This window comes from Emys orbicularis, chromosome 1 (genome assembly GCF_028017835.1).
Source record: "Emys orbicularis isolate rEmyOrb1 chromosome 1, rEmyOrb1.hap1, whole genome shotgun sequence".
In the NCBI taxonomy this organism is placed as follows: Eukaryota; Metazoa; Chordata; order Testudines; family Emydidae; genus Emys; species Emys orbicularis.
In genome coordinates this window covers 105,039,580-105,056,327 of record NC_088683.1, presented here as the reverse complement: position 1 = coordinate 105,056,327, position 16,748 = coordinate 105,039,580, and the positions used below count along the sequence as shown (strand labels likewise).

The following is a 16,748-nucleotide window of genomic DNA, read 5'->3' as shown; positions in this document are numbered from 1 at the left end:
GTCCCATACAGAGAAACATTGTGAACCCCCACTGGCTACAGCCACCTGCTCCCATTCTGATTTCCTGGTAGAATGGCTCCATTGAAACCATAGTGACAAGGCTTTCCCTGGGAGCTGACCTCAGAGACTCTTTAAAGGCAGATTTCACAGCACAGACGGGACACTGAATAGGAGTTAATGCAGCTTCAGGCTTCATTACGTTTTGGGTAGATTTACTGCTGCTGGAGCTGGGAGACGATACATGTCCCATACTAGCACCTCCCCAACACTTCCCACTTCATCTGGGTGGAAAGGGAAGATCAACGTGGGGGTGGGGGGAGGATGGTTTCCTCTGCGCACTGATCCTAGGGAACATCTAGCAGGAAATGCACAGCAAATAAAAGGTCGCCCCCAAAAGGAAATGCGGGTGAAAGCACAAGAACAGAGACCAGATGAGAGTAACCTCTAGGACAGACTAGATGCAATGAGGAGAGCACTGTTTGGATTTCAGGGGAGCATCACTAATAATACAGACATTTTCAAGACTCAGGTAAATGATAAAAATATCCTTATTTTATCGGTGCTGTGTTAAAACAGATCAGATTTGTGCTATCTGTATTGGGTTAAAAAAAAGTCCTTTGTTCATTTGTGCAGGGTGCATGGAAACGTCTGGAGCTCGTTCGATACCACATTGTTTCTTATGCTCAGGTTAGTGTAACTGCTTGGCTGTCCTGTCCTGTCCTATCTCCAGGAAAGCAGCATGCTGGCCATGCAGTGTGATTTCAAAGCAAAAGGTTTCTCTAAACACAGTTTCCATTCGGTGTTATTCAACAGGGTAGCACATGGGGTAAGACTGTCTTCGCTGCAAAACAGGCATGTTTTTTACATAGAAATGCCCCACTTATGTAAACTCCTAATGGAGACATGGTACTGTAGTTTTTATCTGATGTAGCTAGTCAGCAACAACCCCAGATAAGGTGCTTAGCATTGACCTCAACTAGCTACATCACGGTAAAAACTACTTGTGCCTTGTCTACGCTAGGATTTTAAATCAAGATAGGTATTTTGATGTAAATGCACCTTTTTTGCCACTAAGATATAATCCAATAGATGACAGGATCACACCTCGCAACTGGAACTTGCTAAACTACTGATATGTGAGATGGTACATAATTTGGCTGTGTCGGCTCTGCACTGCTAACGGGAATAAAAAGAAGGGGAAAAGTATCTTTGTCACTAAAATAAGCACATATGACTCTGAACTGATGCTACTAAGATTGACACCTGCCTGGTTTAAACTGGGAGGAGTGGGTTTGTCAATATCTAAACAAGTTCCCCGGTTCTTCCCTTTTTCTACCAGAGTCAAAACAGAAGAACATAGAGTCCCATGACATCACGCATGTATGAGGGTGCCACATCCCTGTCTTGCTGCTGCCCCTGCTTCCTCCACACCAGTCTGGGGAGAGGAGTCTTAATAAGCTCGGTACAGGCCACACATATAGTGTCCCAGATGGGGGTCCCCCTGTACTGGTCTGCATCTGGGCACCCCCCAGCTGGATTTCACCCCCCTTTCTTCATGATACACTTTCATAATTTTTTCTCATTTTGTTAACAATCTGTTTCTGATAAGTCAGTCAGCTTAAAACCCCCACCACACATTCCTTTGTTTATTTTAATCACTTTACTCATTGCAGTTGGAGGTTGCCAGCCTCATCTCCATAGAACACGTCAGGACCATGGCTAGACAGTTCATCTATTTTAACACGACCAGCAATGTAAGTCAAGGAGAAGTCAACTTTTTATTGATGAACTTTTCTCTCTGATCCACTCATCCAGTTACTTTAGGTGCAAGTGAAAAATTGCTGAGTCTCAGGCTTGTCTATACTAGAAAGGCTTTGCCAATACAGCTATACCGGTATAGCTATACCAGCAGAGCCTCCTAGTGAAGACATAGCTTACACCAGCAAAAGGAGTTCTTTTGATGGTATAGTTAAACCACCTTCCCGAGGACAAACTATACTGGCAAATGGGCTCTTTTCCCATTATAGCTGAGTCTATGTGGGGGATTTTGCTGCCATAGCTATGTCAATCAGAGGTGTGGATTTTTTCCACAATAGCGATATGGCAACAAAACTTTGTAGTGTTGAACTGGGAAGGGATCAAAGGAATTTCCCATTTGAGTGAGTGGAAAATTCACAGCATTCCACTTCCAGAGCCCTTCAGGGCTCAGCACTATGAAAGACACTTAGAAAATATAAATTACTGGATGGGTTTGTCAGGAAGGTCCACAAATTTTTTTATTATTTTTTTAAGACTGGGCCAAATCCTGAGCTCCTCCTTCAGCCCTGGCCAGTCGAGGAGAGTTAGGGTGACCAGATCACCCAGGTCAAATATCGGGATGCGGGGGGGAGGAAGGGGCGTGGCAAAAAAAAGGTGGCAGAGCAAAAAAAAAAAAAAAAAACACCTTCCCCCCCCGCCCCAAGCGCTGGAGGGAGGCCCGGGAGACGCAGGGGGAGCGCGGTGCCGTGAGTGAGAGTCCGGCCTGGCCCCGAGAGCAGGCAGGACTCAGTCGGGCGGTACCTGGAGGCAGAGTAGGGGGGCGGCCCGCGGGGCCAGGCGGCGGCTGTTCTCCCCCCCTGGGCAGTGGGACTCGGGAGCAGCTGCTGCTGCAGCTCCCACTGCCGTGGCGGGAGGAAGCGGCCACTGGCCAAGCTCAGCGGCTGCGGCTCTGGCGCCCGGGCCCACCCGAACCCCCCGAGCCCGGGCCTGTTGCAGGGACCCAGCAGCGCGCACGCTGAGCCCAGCCCCTGGCCAGTCGCGTCTGGGCTGGCTGCCCAGCTGGTGCAATCCCGCGGCGGCCCCGGAGTGGGGGCAGCAGGCCCCAGCCCCCCCGTCCCGCTCAGGTCCCGCAGGGGAACGAAGGGGGCTGGACTGCCGATGCCTCCGCCCCAGGGCCGCCGCGGGATTGCACCAGCTGGGCAGCCAGCCCAGGCACGACTGGCCAGGGGCTGGGCGCAGTGTGCGCGCTGCTGGTCCCCGCAGCAGGCCCGGGCTCGGGGGGTTCGGGTGGGCCCGGGCGCCAGAGCCGCAGCCGCCGAGCGCCATGGCCGCTTCCTCCCCCCGCGGCTGTGGGAGCTGCAGCAGCGGCTGCTCCCGAGTCCCGCTGCCCAGGAGGGGAGAACAGCCGCCGCCTGGCCCCGTGGGCCGCCCCCCTACTCTCCCTACCGCCCGACTGAGTCCTGCCTGCGCTGGGGGCCAGGCCGGACTCTCACTCACCCCGGCCCTGCGCTCCCCCTGCGTCTCCCGGGCCTCCCTCCAGGCTTGTGGAGGGAGGAGGAATGGTGAGCCTGGGGAAGAGGCAGGGATTTGGGGAGGGAGCCAATGGGGGAAGGAGGGGGCGGAGTCAGGGTGGGGGGGGGCGAGTACTTCCGGGCTCCAGCGCATTTGCTTGTTTGTCCAGTGTCCCGACCTAACATTGGTCGGGACGCGGGACAAACAAGCAAATATCGGGACAGTCCTGATAAAATCGGGACGTCTGGTCACCCTGAGAGTAGGAGTGTTTTTAAAATGTGTCCACTGACATATTTTGATTAACATTCTTAAATACCTCTCAGCACCAAGTGTAGACTGGGTTTAACATTTTAAAAAATGTTTTAGCTGGTCATGATGAACCCAGCCAACACATTTTTGAAGGTATTAAACCCTGGCTACCCTAGGTGCCAAGTTTTGTTTAATAATATGTTAGCTAACATGTTTAAAAACATACCTCTCTCCCTAGCCTAGACCTGCCCTTAATTTTCACTCAATATTTCATCAGGCAGATTCCCATCGATTTCAATTGGAGTTTACATGAGTAAACTCCAATTGAAAGGACTGAGTGAAAACTTAGGCCAAATCCTGAGATCTTTGCTAATTAAATAAGTGGAAACAAAATTAAAAAGTCAAGCTTATGTAAATTTCTAATCTCTAATATACTTTTAAAAAAATAGTGATGGATGATACTCTTAGTTCAAGATGCAGCCTTTTAATCAGTGAGCTATAAATTAGTCTCTTGAAAATGCTTTTGGTGTGCAGTACATTTTTAAAAAATAATAATACTGTAGGTACTTTTAATAAGTCAAGCTAATTGATATATGAAACTTCCTTCCATTGTTCACATGCATTAGCCAAAATTGTGTTATGGATGAAAATTAGATCTGTATAAATAATTTACCAAAGCAGAATAGTAAAGAGGGCTGTTCAAATGTCAAGGAACATGGATGGAATTCCTGAGTTCTAACCCTGGTTCTTCCACTGATTCACTATGACCACGGACAGATGACAACTAGGGCTGTCAAGCGATTAAAAAAATTAATCGTGATTAAAATATTAATCGCAATTAATCGTGCTGTTAAACAATAATAGAATGCTATTTATATAAATATTTTTGTATGTTTTCCACATTTTCAAATATATTGATTTCAATTACAACAGAGAATATAAAGTGTTCAGTGCTCACTTTATATTTATTTTTGATTTGATTTATTTTGCACTGTAAAAATAAAATAAATAGTATTTTTCAATTCACTTAATACAAGTACTGTAGTGCAATCTCTTTATCATGAAAGTTGAACTTACAAATGTAGAATTATGTATATAAAAACTGCATTCAAAAATAAAACAATGTAAAACTTTACAGCCTACAAGTCCATTCAGTCCTACTTCTTGTTCAGCCAATAGCTCAGACAAACAAGTTTGTTTACATTTGCAGGAGATAAGGCGGCCAGCTTCTTGTTTACAATGTCACCTGAAAGTGAGAACAGGCGTTCACATGGCATTGTTGTAGCCGGCGTTGCAAGATATTTACGTGTCAGATGCGCTAAAGATTCATTTGTCCTTCATGCTTCAACCACCATTCCGGAGGACATGAGCCTATACTGATGATGGGTTCTGCTCAATAACGATCCAAAGCAGTGCATGTTCATTTTCATCATCTGAGTCAGATGCCACCAGCAGAAGACTGATTTTCTTTTTTTAGTGGTTCGGGTTCCGTAGTTTCCGCATCAGAGTGTTGCTCTTTTAAGACTTCTGAAAGCATGCGCCACACCTCATCCCTCTCAGATTTTCGAAGGCACTTCAGATTCTTAAATCTTGGGTTGAGTGCTGTAGCTATCTTTGGAAATCTCACATTGGTACCTTCTTTACTTTTGTCAAATCTGCAGTGAAAGTGTTCTTAAAACAAACATCATGCTGGGTCATCATCCAAGACTGCTATAACATGGAATATATGGCAGAATGCAGGTAGAACAGAGCAGGAGACATACTATTCTCCCCCAAAGAGTTCTGTCACAAATTTAATTAACACATTATTTTTTTAATGAGCATCATGAACATGGAAGCATGTCCTCTGGAATGGTGTCCAAAGCATGAAGGGACATACGAATGTTTAGTATATCTGGCACGTAAATACCTTGCAATGATGGCTACAAAAGTGCCATGTGAAGGTATGTTCTCACTTTCAGGTGACATTGTAAATAAGAAGTGGGCAGCATTATCTCCCGTAAACGTAAACAAACTTGTTTCTCTTAATGATTGGCTGAACAAAAAGTAGGACTGAGTGGACTTGTAGGCGCTAAAGTTTTACATGTTTTGTTTTTCAGTGCAGTTATGTAACAAAAAAAATCTATATTTGTAAGTTGTGCTTTCACGATAAAGAGATTGCACTACAGTACTTGTCTGAGGTGAATTGGAAAATACTATTTCTTTTGTTTAGCATTTTTACAGTGCAAATATTTGTAATAAAAAACAGTAATATAAAGTGAGCACTGTACACTTTGTATTCTGTGTTGTAACTGTTTTCAATATATTTGAAAATGTAGAAAAACATCTAAAATATTTAATAAATTTCAATTGATATTCTATTTAACAGTGCGATTAAAACTGCGATTAATTTTGATTAACTTTTTAAATCACTATTAATTGTTTTGAGTTAATCGTGTGAGTTAACTGGGATTAATCGACAGCCCTAATCACAACCTCTCTCTCATTTTTCACCCATCCGTAAAATTGCGATGACACTATGGACCCAATCCAACGCCTACTGAGGTCAATGGGAAGACTCCCACTGACTTCAGTTGACATTGATCAGACCCTTGGTTACTGACCTCACAAGATAGCTGAGAGGATTAATTAATTAGGCTCAGATGTTGCTTTTATGTTTGTGGAGCAGATACCAAGGAAAAGGTGTAATCCTGGTACACTATTTGCCTTTGGGATGTGAAAGATAGGATTTGCCAATTAACTAAACCAGGAGCTAAACCATTTTATGACTAAAAATAATGAAATTAGAACATTATGAGGTAGTGGTGTGGTAGTTTTCAAAGATGATTTCAAATTCTTTTATTCTGCAGGGACAAATCTTGGTGAATGGTAAAGAAACAGAAGAAACAGATATTGTTGCCAAAAATGGTCGAATATACACTCTTGCAGGTGTTCTTATTCCTCCCTCAATTGTTCCTATTCTACCACACAGATGTGATGGAGGAAGGAGTGAAATTAAAATGGTAAGGAAAGCCAGTACAACAAGGTTTCAGGCAGTAGCCACTAAGTACTCCGTGCATGGTACCTTAATCTCCTCTTTATTGCAACATCAGAGAAATCAGCAAAAAGTATGGTAACATTTTGGATACGATACACAGCCCTGCAGACAGCCCAGTATGTAAACAGGTCAATTGCGAGCTAGAACCTCGGGTGAGCACATCCTGTCCCATCTCAAGTTCTCATCCAGTTTCTATAGCGACCCTTTAAAATTAGTTATCTTTCTAGTCAAACAAGCTGCCTCCCAGAGTTCCACTTGTCCTTATACCAGTATGTAGCCACTTCTAGTTCCCATGGTAACTATTTAAGATCAATCATTTTCTTTTTATGATGCGTGAAGAAAAGACAGTTAAATAAATACAACATATGGACTTGTCCATGCTCCATTTTGCACCTTATTTCTTCAGATTAGGAAGCAAAAACTACTGCATATTTCGAATAATTGAGTTCCCCACAGCATACTCAATTTGAGTAGCACGTTATAGGGCTTGTACACTTGGTAGCAGTGACAGTCTGGTAAGGAGCAGAATAACTGTCAGGCAAGGCTTTTTGTCTGCTATAGGGGTTGCTCTGATCATCTATTCTTGGATCACACTCAAGTACATATCTGGGCCAAAGACATTTCTGACACAGTGATATAATATGGCAAAACAATTACAGTCTTCACTTACAACAATCCAAAACCACAACTCTGAAGCAAAACCTCAGCTGAACTGGACAGCATCCATTCATAATGAAATGAAATGAAAGAGGTGATGATAAAGAGCCATTAACCGTGGTAATAACAACTAAGTGCCATGTGTGCAGTATAATCATAAACCGGGCACAACACCACACAACAGTTCCTGGCATGGAAATAGAACAGCACCTAAAATACATTAGCATTTCAAATTCCTTAAACAAAACCTTTTCACCTGAGTAGGATTCGTTTCCCGCATTGATTAACAAACATTGCAACAATGAGAGGTAATTTAAAGGTGGGGATCTACGTGACTAAGTTTTCTGTCTTTAAAACAAAAGTAACCAAAAATAAAGCTACTGACCTTTTGTTACATCTGATATTTGCGTTCTGGACTGGGTATCAGAATACCTGGTTTCTGTACTCGGGTCTACCATGGACTTGTGAAACTTCATCTCTCTATACCTCAGCTTCTCTATCTGAGAAATGAGAATAATACTTTGTAAGGTGCTTTGAAATGTATGGATGAAAAGCAATGTGATGTAGATGTATTATTATATTAATGAGAACTCACAATCATAGGCAGCAACAAAACATGTGCATCCCTAGGGTCCTGATAATAGCTAACATTAGAGCTGAGCAAATGTTTCAGTTCAGAGGCCAAACAGAAAAATTAAAATAAAATAAAAAGGTTGTTTTGGGTCAAACAATATGAAGTTTTTTAACCTTTTTCTAAAATAAAATCAGGTCAAATTCAAAATGAAAAGTCATTTTGAATCAAAAAATCAAAACGCTTAATTTAAAAAATATCGACATGAAATGTTTACACATTTCTGTTTGTTTGTTTCTCTGCCTGAAACAATTTGCCAAATTTAACGTGAATTCCTGAAATGTTTGGGTCAACCCGAATCTGCATTTTCAAAAAAATAATTTTTGTCCAGCTCTAGAACCACATCAGGATTCACACTTGGTTATTTGAATATTTTGAAGCCTGGAATACTTACCCACAGTGACATTCCAGTGCTATTCCAGTCACTAACTGGCTTACTTTAATACCATGAGAGCCAAAATGAACCAGGGAACTGTTCTTTCATGAATTTCAGGAAGCGTGTAGGTTGTGCAAATTAACAGCACTGTCAGCATCAAGGGAGGCCACGTAAGCCAAGTCTGGACTTGTAACAAAGACAAAGCCCTATCCAGGAAAGTGAGCAAATAGGTGACTTGTGTGACATTGAATAGTGGAAATATTGGTACCATTAGAAAGAACTATGTGTTCTAAATAACTATGGGCCAGATTTACAAAGGTAAGGGGTTAGTGGAATTTACAAAAGTTCCTAAGCAGATAAGGTGCCTAACTCCCATTGATTTTCAATGTGAATTGGGTATCTAAATCACTTAGGATCTTTTAAAAATCACACTAGACACTTATCTGCATCCTAAATACCTTTGTAAATCTGGTCCTATGTTATTATGTGCGTTGTATAACATTGGAGATGTGGAAATCCAAACCATGGAACATTTTAAGGCTTGATTCTCAATTCTTTCACAAATAAAATGTCCACTGTCTCCCATGAGAAGTCTGTGGACATAATTACTGTAGATCAGGCTCTTAAACATGATGGAAAACATGAAACATCTTGGACCATCATTATTCTAATTTCTTTCTGAGACCGGGGGTAACATCGTCAGTCATGAATAGTCTAACTCAAGTGGGAACCAGGGAACCCTTTTCAAGCCTTGACAAACTCTATATCCTCACTATCGAATACTTATTAAAGCTGGGTGGAAATTTTCAGACAAACTTTTTCAACAAAAATTGCAGATTCAGTGTCAACTGAAACATCTGGCGAATTTGTGTAAAAATTTACCAAGTTATTTTGGTTTAAAAAAATAGTAATTCTGAAAAGATAGACACATTTCTACATTTTCCAAAAATGTTTCAATTTGAAATAACCTTTTGTTTTGAATTTTACTTAATTTTAATTTTGAAAAGGTAAGAAACCCTCGAAAACAAAATATTTTGTTCAACCCAAAACAAATTTTTTTAGACTTTTCTAGTTCAACAAAAATTTTTTACAGTTGTTTTAGGTCACCCAAAAATGTTTATTATGAATTATAATTATTATTTTGGTTTGTCAGCAAACCAAAAACTCAGTTATTCACACAGCTCCCATCATTATTAGATGTTGAGTTTTTAGGACTCCTCATCTTGAAACCTGCCAGTTGATTCTAAATCGTCTCACTACTGTAGCTGTTAGTCTCTGTCATTGCCAGGCAATGCTAAACTAACCATTTGTGACAATGAGCTAAAAGGTGATAAGAAAAGAGTGATGATCAAAGCTGGATTATGGCTCAATGTAAGATTTATGATATGGATACATTTTTTCTCTTCAGACTGGATATGCATGAGATAGATCTCAAGTAGGTTTGCTAAGGTTGTCTTCCTATGAGTTACATAAAACATCTCATAAATATTGAAATATACAAATTAGGCCAGATCCTCAGCTGGACTAAGTCGGCGTTGGCTTCAATGAGTTATGCAGATCCACACTGGTTGAGAATCTGCCCCATTATGTGTGTGTGAATTTGCTGAAACAGTAACTCCCCACTCCAGTTTAGGGAGGTGCCAGTTCTCCAAGAGAAAGTGGTCAGGAAAGAAAGGAATGGGGAAAGGACAAAAAGATGGAGAAAGGAGGCAGGGGGAAGGATGAAAAGATAAAAATTAATGTTCATTAGAGATTTGATGAGGGAGGATTCACAGTTCTGGTGCTGTTACTTAGTTCTGTGATTCATGACATAACTGAATTAAGTTTATCAGACGTCGCTATAGCCTTCCTAAAATGTGACTATTGTCCTGTCTCCATTCAGGGTACCTGTGTAAAATGTTCAGTATTCTACAGGAGCACTTGTCCAGAAGACTCAAAGCCCATAGTAAGTGACCTTCCTATACAGATATTGCCAAACAGGCTATAATATTGTTTAAACTTAAATTCAATTTTCTGCATTGATTTCCCCAGTACAAACAATAACTGATTTCTTCTACTCAGTATTTTGGGAAATCAGTAATATTCAGCTTACTAGGGCTTTATGGGAGTTAGCTGTCTCAGAGTTTTGTACTAATACTTGTCACAGCAGTACTTGGGCAACTCCCATGTTATTTAAATTGGTATAGCAAAGGCCCTAGGAGATTTCATGGAGTCTCCCACTCTTCTATCCTGGGTATCGGAAGCTCTGCTTGGGGTAGCATTCTGTGTAGCATTGTTTTTGTTTTGTCTTTTAGAGGCGGGAAGGAGTAAGGGAGGACAGTTGCTATAGACTCTGCTTTGAGAATTTGTATGTGAAAAATACAGGAGGGTTAAGACTACACTAGACCCAGACCTGTTAAAACTTTCCTCTCAGTCACAAAAATAACGCTTTGTTTCTCTCCAAAGAGTTAATACCATGTGCAATACATGCAGTCACAAACAGTCCTAGCCTGTGCTGCCCCCTACCCTTCACTTGTCCATGTCACAACATGACCTGAGAGGTTGGGGGTTGGGTGGGAAGGGTGCACCAAGGAACTGAGGCTCCAGCCAGTACTAGGAGCAGAAGGACCCAAAGCAGGAACTACAGCCCTAGGGGGAAGGGAGTAAAATGAGGCCCAGCAATCTCCTGGACCCAGAACTGTACAGAGCAGACACGCACACACACTGTGGGGGCACTAGGACCAATGTGGTACTTCCCTTCTTATCAGAGACTCCAGTTAGTAGGGGCAGAAGGCACCAAAGCGGTGTCCTATAGACTCTCAGAGAACTTTCTAATTCTGACTGGATGTTCTCTACCTTATGATGATTGGCTGTTTGCTCCAATCCTCTTCCTTCATCAGTCTCTCCACCTCAGCTTTAGTCCACACCTGCCTCTCTTGGCCTCTTCTCCCCAGCCCTGTCCCTCTCATCCCTCTTCCCTTCCCATTTAGCTGATCCCCTCCACAGTAAACCCATCCCCCCGCCAAAAAAAACCCAATCAAGGAACTAACATGACATTTTCTGGCATCATATTGTTCACCCTGTGCTCTACCCCTTCCCCCACTTTATGTCTGTCTTGTCAAATTAGACTGAAAACTCTTTGGGGCAGGGATCTTCTATTATTGTGTGTTTGTACAGTGCCTAGCACAATGAGATCGCTCTCTTGGTTGGCCCTTAGACACTGTTATAATAAACATGATTATTAATATTATCAATAATAGTAATAATAATAAATGTACACATGCTTTGGAACCAGTAGAAAGCCTTCATCTGTTTTGTCTTTAAAAGCACTAATCGTCATTTATGGTGGTGTATTTTTCCATGTACAAAACTCACATATTGCTGTCAAGAGATTTTGTTGTCCAAAGATCAGAATTCACTTGTATTGAATACTCTATCCCATGTACAATATAGTAAAGATCCAACCACAGATAAAAAAAAATCAGGAAGCTACACATTATAGTAAAACTAAAAATATCCTTTTAAGTATCAATAGAAAAAAAATAAAAAACAGTGTAATGATATTTCCTGTTCTTCAATTAAATCGTTCCCTAACATTTTGATTGTAGTGCAGTATTGAATATCTACCTGGAAATATGTTTATGATTTATTTATGTTCTAGGCTTCTTCAGGACGTAGATGTGTTTATGAAGCCCTGTCCTATCCAACAACCGGCTGTGCTAGGTACTGCAATGTAACAATAAAGGTAAGAAATTGTACAGGGATCATATAGAAATCAGCCAAAATATTGCTGTTGGACTTTGCTAATTTTACTTTTGGATGTGTGCAGCATCTAGAGGTCCCCTTATCATAGTTCTTTGAGCAAGAGTACCAACCAGAGACACTTAGCTTCTCTGCTATACTACCCTTTGTACTACCTGAAATAGCTCCTCTCCATTCTTCATGTTTACCTCAGCTCTTCTGGTGAGGCTTTGTAGCTGCCACACATTTCTGTTTAGAACTTTCTTATATTATATAACTCAGCTTTTCTTTCTTTTTAATCTCAACACCTCCCAAACACTTTCCATTGATTCGTATGGCTGCCTTTATGAAGGACTGCACAGTTTGACAATTAGCAACACTAGTCGGATACATTATTCTTCCAAGACTTCATGTGCTGCTCGGTGGCAATGAGCAGCCAAATGCTTGCAAGGATTTTACTACATTTTGCCTCCTGTGGTATGTCTAATCCTTACAAAAATTGTCAATCACAACCCAGTACCGTTAATTTTCCACATTCCTTTTTCCTGTTCTTCTAATTAGGTTTCTGGGTTTCATGATACATATTAGGTGCAAAAGGTCTGCAAATCTCTAAGACAAGAGAGGCCTTTGGACCCATGCTTCCCTATGAATTAGCCAGTTCCCATGCTTTTATATTCATGAATCTGCATAGCAGCCCAATTCCTGAATAAAAATGTTGATACAGGAAATAATTATTTAGGGCTAGATTATAGCTAGACCAGATCTGGGTGCACATCTGTGGGCGAAGCAGTTGAAGAGGAAGTGAGGCAACTACTCCTATGTATGGCCCACCTGTAGGCTGAGGAGAATTGCAGTCCTTGATCTCAGGCGTGCAGGCACTGCCCTTTTGAGTGCGCCGCACCCCAGGGCCTCAGACAGTTGTCTGTGTCAGAGCTCCTTCTCCACATGGCCATAAAGCTTAGAGGAGTATAGCAGTTTGTGCAGTCCATCACACACTAAGAAGTTTTGGGAGACAGGTTGCAGCTGACACTTTGTCAACCACAGTTCAGGGCTGTGCTGAAATGGCACCATCTAGCCCTGAATGATTGGTCCATCCCTCAAGTCTTCAGATGGAGGAAGAACGTGTTACTTTACATGCCATGCAGCAGTATGTGCTTTACTTCACAGGAACCTAAGTGTTGCAAAGGCTTCTATGGGCCAGAGTGCAATCAGTGTCCAGGAGGATTTTCCAAACCCTGCTCAGGAAATGGACAGGTAAATGGAGCAACCAGCAGCACATTGCACTTCTATGTAGGGGTAGAGACAGGCTGGGCTGGGGAGTCTCCAGACTCCCTTGATCCTTTAGCACATAACAAATGTGAAAAATATTGCAGGAGGTTCACACTCTGCTAATCTATGTTGGCAATCTGGCAGTCAGACACTGATATAGGAGGGGAAAGATGGTGGAACCCTCCAGTTGACTAAAACATCCAATTCTGTGGTTTTAATACACTGTATTGGGCATGGTTGGGATTTTAAGTGACCCACTGTGGGGCCCAGGGTTGTCTGAGGCAAAAATAAAAACAACAACAAAATAATAATTTTAAAGTTACAATTGAGAAGGAGAATGGAATTATGGGCATATGGGAACAGGGAAGAAACACAAGCTGGGGGGAAGTTTCCACTAGAAAAAAATATTTATCATTAGGTTGAGATTCTTACATTTAAAGAGGGCGCTGCTATAATCATGGTATAGGCTGGCCTAAGTTATACAACTTTTCCCCCAGGGAGTAACAAAAAAGGATTATTTTAACATTCCTGTATAAATCCTATATCTTCTATGTTGCAGTGTGTGGATGGAATGAAAGGAAATGGAACTTGTATTTGTACTGATGGATTTCAAGGATCCCATTGTCAGTTCTGTTCAGACCCTGATAAATATGGTACTCAGTGTGACAAAAGTAAGCATAGCTGCTCCCTCCTCCACTGTGCATAACCTGTTGTCTTCTAAAACGTTATTTGTACTACAATCAGTGCTAACTGATAGTGGTATACTCTCTGTAGAAGGCCTTTGGGGTGGGCTAATTTCATATGGTTTCCAACAAAGGGCCTAATCCACAGCCGGTTGAAGTCAATGGAAAGGCTTCCATTGACTTTACTGGGCTTTGGATCAGACTCGGACTGCCTTATGTTAATTGCTTTTTTTCATGTCTGCCTTCCTTGCGTGATTATCTAAACAGATAAAATCTTCCTCCTCAACATTTATTTCTATTCTGGAATTGTTCACAAATGTAATAGCAGCTGTCTACAGACCTATGAAGACACAGTCACTGTCTTGAAAAAAAATCCACAATCTGAAAATATTTAAGATTATGTAGGAATCAGATTCAGATCCACTTTAAACACCATTCTTACTAGATAACTATGGAGTCTATTAGTGTAGGGCCCAGAGTAAAAAGAAAAGTGGCATATGGTAATATTTTTTTCCACTGTAGGATTCAATATTGTTATATGTGCTGTAAAGTGAGAGACAATAGACTAAATAAAATGAAATATACAGATATTCACTCTGTGTCTACAAGTTACATAATTATCCATAGCTTTTTGACTATGAACCAGTCTATCATACGCAAAAAGCACTTTCCCCTAAGGCTCAGGCTATGTCTACACCGGGATAAAAAACACGCAGCTGTTCCATGACAGTTGGCTCGGGCTTGGGCTCGGGGGCTAAAACTTATTGTGTAGATGTTCAGGCTAGGGCTGGAGCTCAAGCTCTGGGATGCTCCACTCATGCAGGATTCCAGAGCCCGGGCCCCAGCCCTAAACTGAACATCTACACAGCAATTTTTAGCCGCGCAGCCTGAACCCTGCAATCCTGAATCAGCTGACCCGGACCAGCCGTGAGTTTTTTATCTGTGCGTAACCATAGCCTAAGAGGCCACTGGCCTTCCATAAGATGATGCAAGGTCAGAGGCTGAAGCACAGATACTTTAAAAAAATAGAATATTAAGATCTTTTTGAGCCTTGATCCTGCAAATTCATCCACATTTGCTTATCTTTTGGCACTCTGAGTAGTTCTGTGACTTCAACAGAACTGCTCATAGGGCATAAAGTTAAGCACGTGAGTAAATTCTTGCAGGATCAGGGCCTTGGTTTGTAAAAGTTTAGTGATTTTGTTTGATCTGTTTATATGTAATCATTTTAGTTTTTTCAATCCAATTATGTTGTGTGCCTGCTTCACCAGCTTCTATAGATAACTTTAAATTCCAATGGCAGACAGGTGTGCTATAAAAAATATGAAGAATATTATTACAGGTGTTTAGATTTTAGAAAGAACTAATCTGAAACATTTAAGAAATGGCATATAGGGACAATTGTTTAATTTCACATTTTATTTTCCCCCCTACAGAATGTCTGTGTGTTTACGGGAAGTGTGATAACAGGATAGATAGTGATGGCATCTGCCTTGGCGGATCATGCAAAAGTGGATATGCTGGGAAACTCTGTGATAAGCAGATAGTTCCGTGTGGGCCTTTTGTGCAATTCTGTCATGCACATGCAAATTGTCAGCTTAGTAATGGTGCCATGAGGTAGGTCAGTTACTTATATCTAACTAATATTAGGTGTGCTATAACACTTTCAGAATCAAACTACAGGATTGGCGTTTTCTGTTTCAAGATAACACTTCACACTATTGTATAAACATTAATCTTTATAATAATACTATGAGGTGGTATGTGCACGTTCCTTTCATTTTATAGGGGGAGAAACGGAGGCAGAAAAGTGAAGGGACCTACCCAAAGCAATGCAGTGAGTCAATTGCAGAGCAGGGATTAGATCTCAACGGTTTGATTCCCAGTTCTGTGCTCATTTCCACACATTATACACAGCTTTTTCAGATCTTAAGATCAATATGTTTGAGCTTGTAAAATTGCAGAAGTCAGAGGGTAACAGTCAAAAGTGTCAAAGTAAGTTAGGAACCTAGGTTTCATTTTCAAAAGTGCCTAAATATCTTAGGAGCCTAAATTCATTAACTTGCAATGAGACAAGCTAAATACTTAAGTCACTTTTGAAAATGGGACTTCAGTGCTTTTGAAAATTTTGGGCAGTGTGCTTTTCTGATGTTCACCCTTAGCCATTTATGTACTTGAAATGACGTGGTAGCTTCCATAAAGCCAAAGCTAATAATTTTAAGCAGCCTGTAATTTAGACAATGTGCTAAAGGAAAAATAGTATCAAAAATCAATTCAGTTTAATTTTACACGTGTCCTATCATGCAAAGTGATTTAATCAAACCTTGTTTTTATAGCTGCGTCTGCAAACCTGGATATGAGGGAGATGGAACAACCTGCAGTGAAGTAGATCCTTGTGCTAATTTAGCTCAAGGTGGTTGCGATACCAATGTAAGTATACAATTTCTTACAGAATGATTTGCTTAGTTTAAAGGAAATCTAAAGAAAGGCTAGGAATACCAGTAAGAAACATTTGCATATATAAATTCTGAATTCCCAACCAAATTCAAATCCTTCCCATAGTGAGAAATCTTGCCCTTACAGTTGTTTTGCTATGAAAATTGCTATGACTTATATAGTCATTATGCCCAAAGATGGATGCCACACAGCTTTTTTAGAGCGTTCTGTGACATTCTTAATATAACCCAAAGTAAAATCTTCCTTCAAAGCAGTAGAACCATGGATTGAAATCTCTCTACTCCTCTATGCCCTCCCATTCCACAGTGATGCTAATGCTATGGCAATGAGGGACCTTTTTCCTCTTTAGAGATGGCAGACCAAGATCTACTACAAGGAAGCCCATAACTAGTTCAAGGG

The 16,748-nt window shown here is 41.2% G+C and overlaps 1 protein-coding gene across 1 annotated transcript in view; it reads left to right on the top strand.

Moving 5' to 3' along the window:
• The window catches only part of STAB2 (stabilin 2), a 141,685-nt gene that overhangs the window by 38,728 nt on the left and 86,209 nt on the right, over window positions 1-16,748 (top strand). Inside the window, exons 16-24 of the mRNA XM_065404685.1 lie at window positions 634-687; window positions 1,674-1,754; window positions 6,369-6,521; window positions 10,103-10,165; window positions 11,861-11,944; window positions 13,108-13,194; window positions 13,769-13,880; window positions 15,329-15,509; window positions 16,229-16,322. Coding sequence (XP_065260757.1) covers window positions 634-687; window positions 1,674-1,754; window positions 6,369-6,521; window positions 10,103-10,165; window positions 11,861-11,944; window positions 13,108-13,194; window positions 13,769-13,880; window positions 15,329-15,509; window positions 16,229-16,322 — 909 coding nt within the window. The remainder of the gene's footprint in view (window positions 1-633; window positions 688-1,673; window positions 1,755-6,368; window positions 6,522-10,102; window positions 10,166-11,860; window positions 11,945-13,107; window positions 13,195-13,768; window positions 13,881-15,328; window positions 15,510-16,228; window positions 16,323-16,748) is intronic.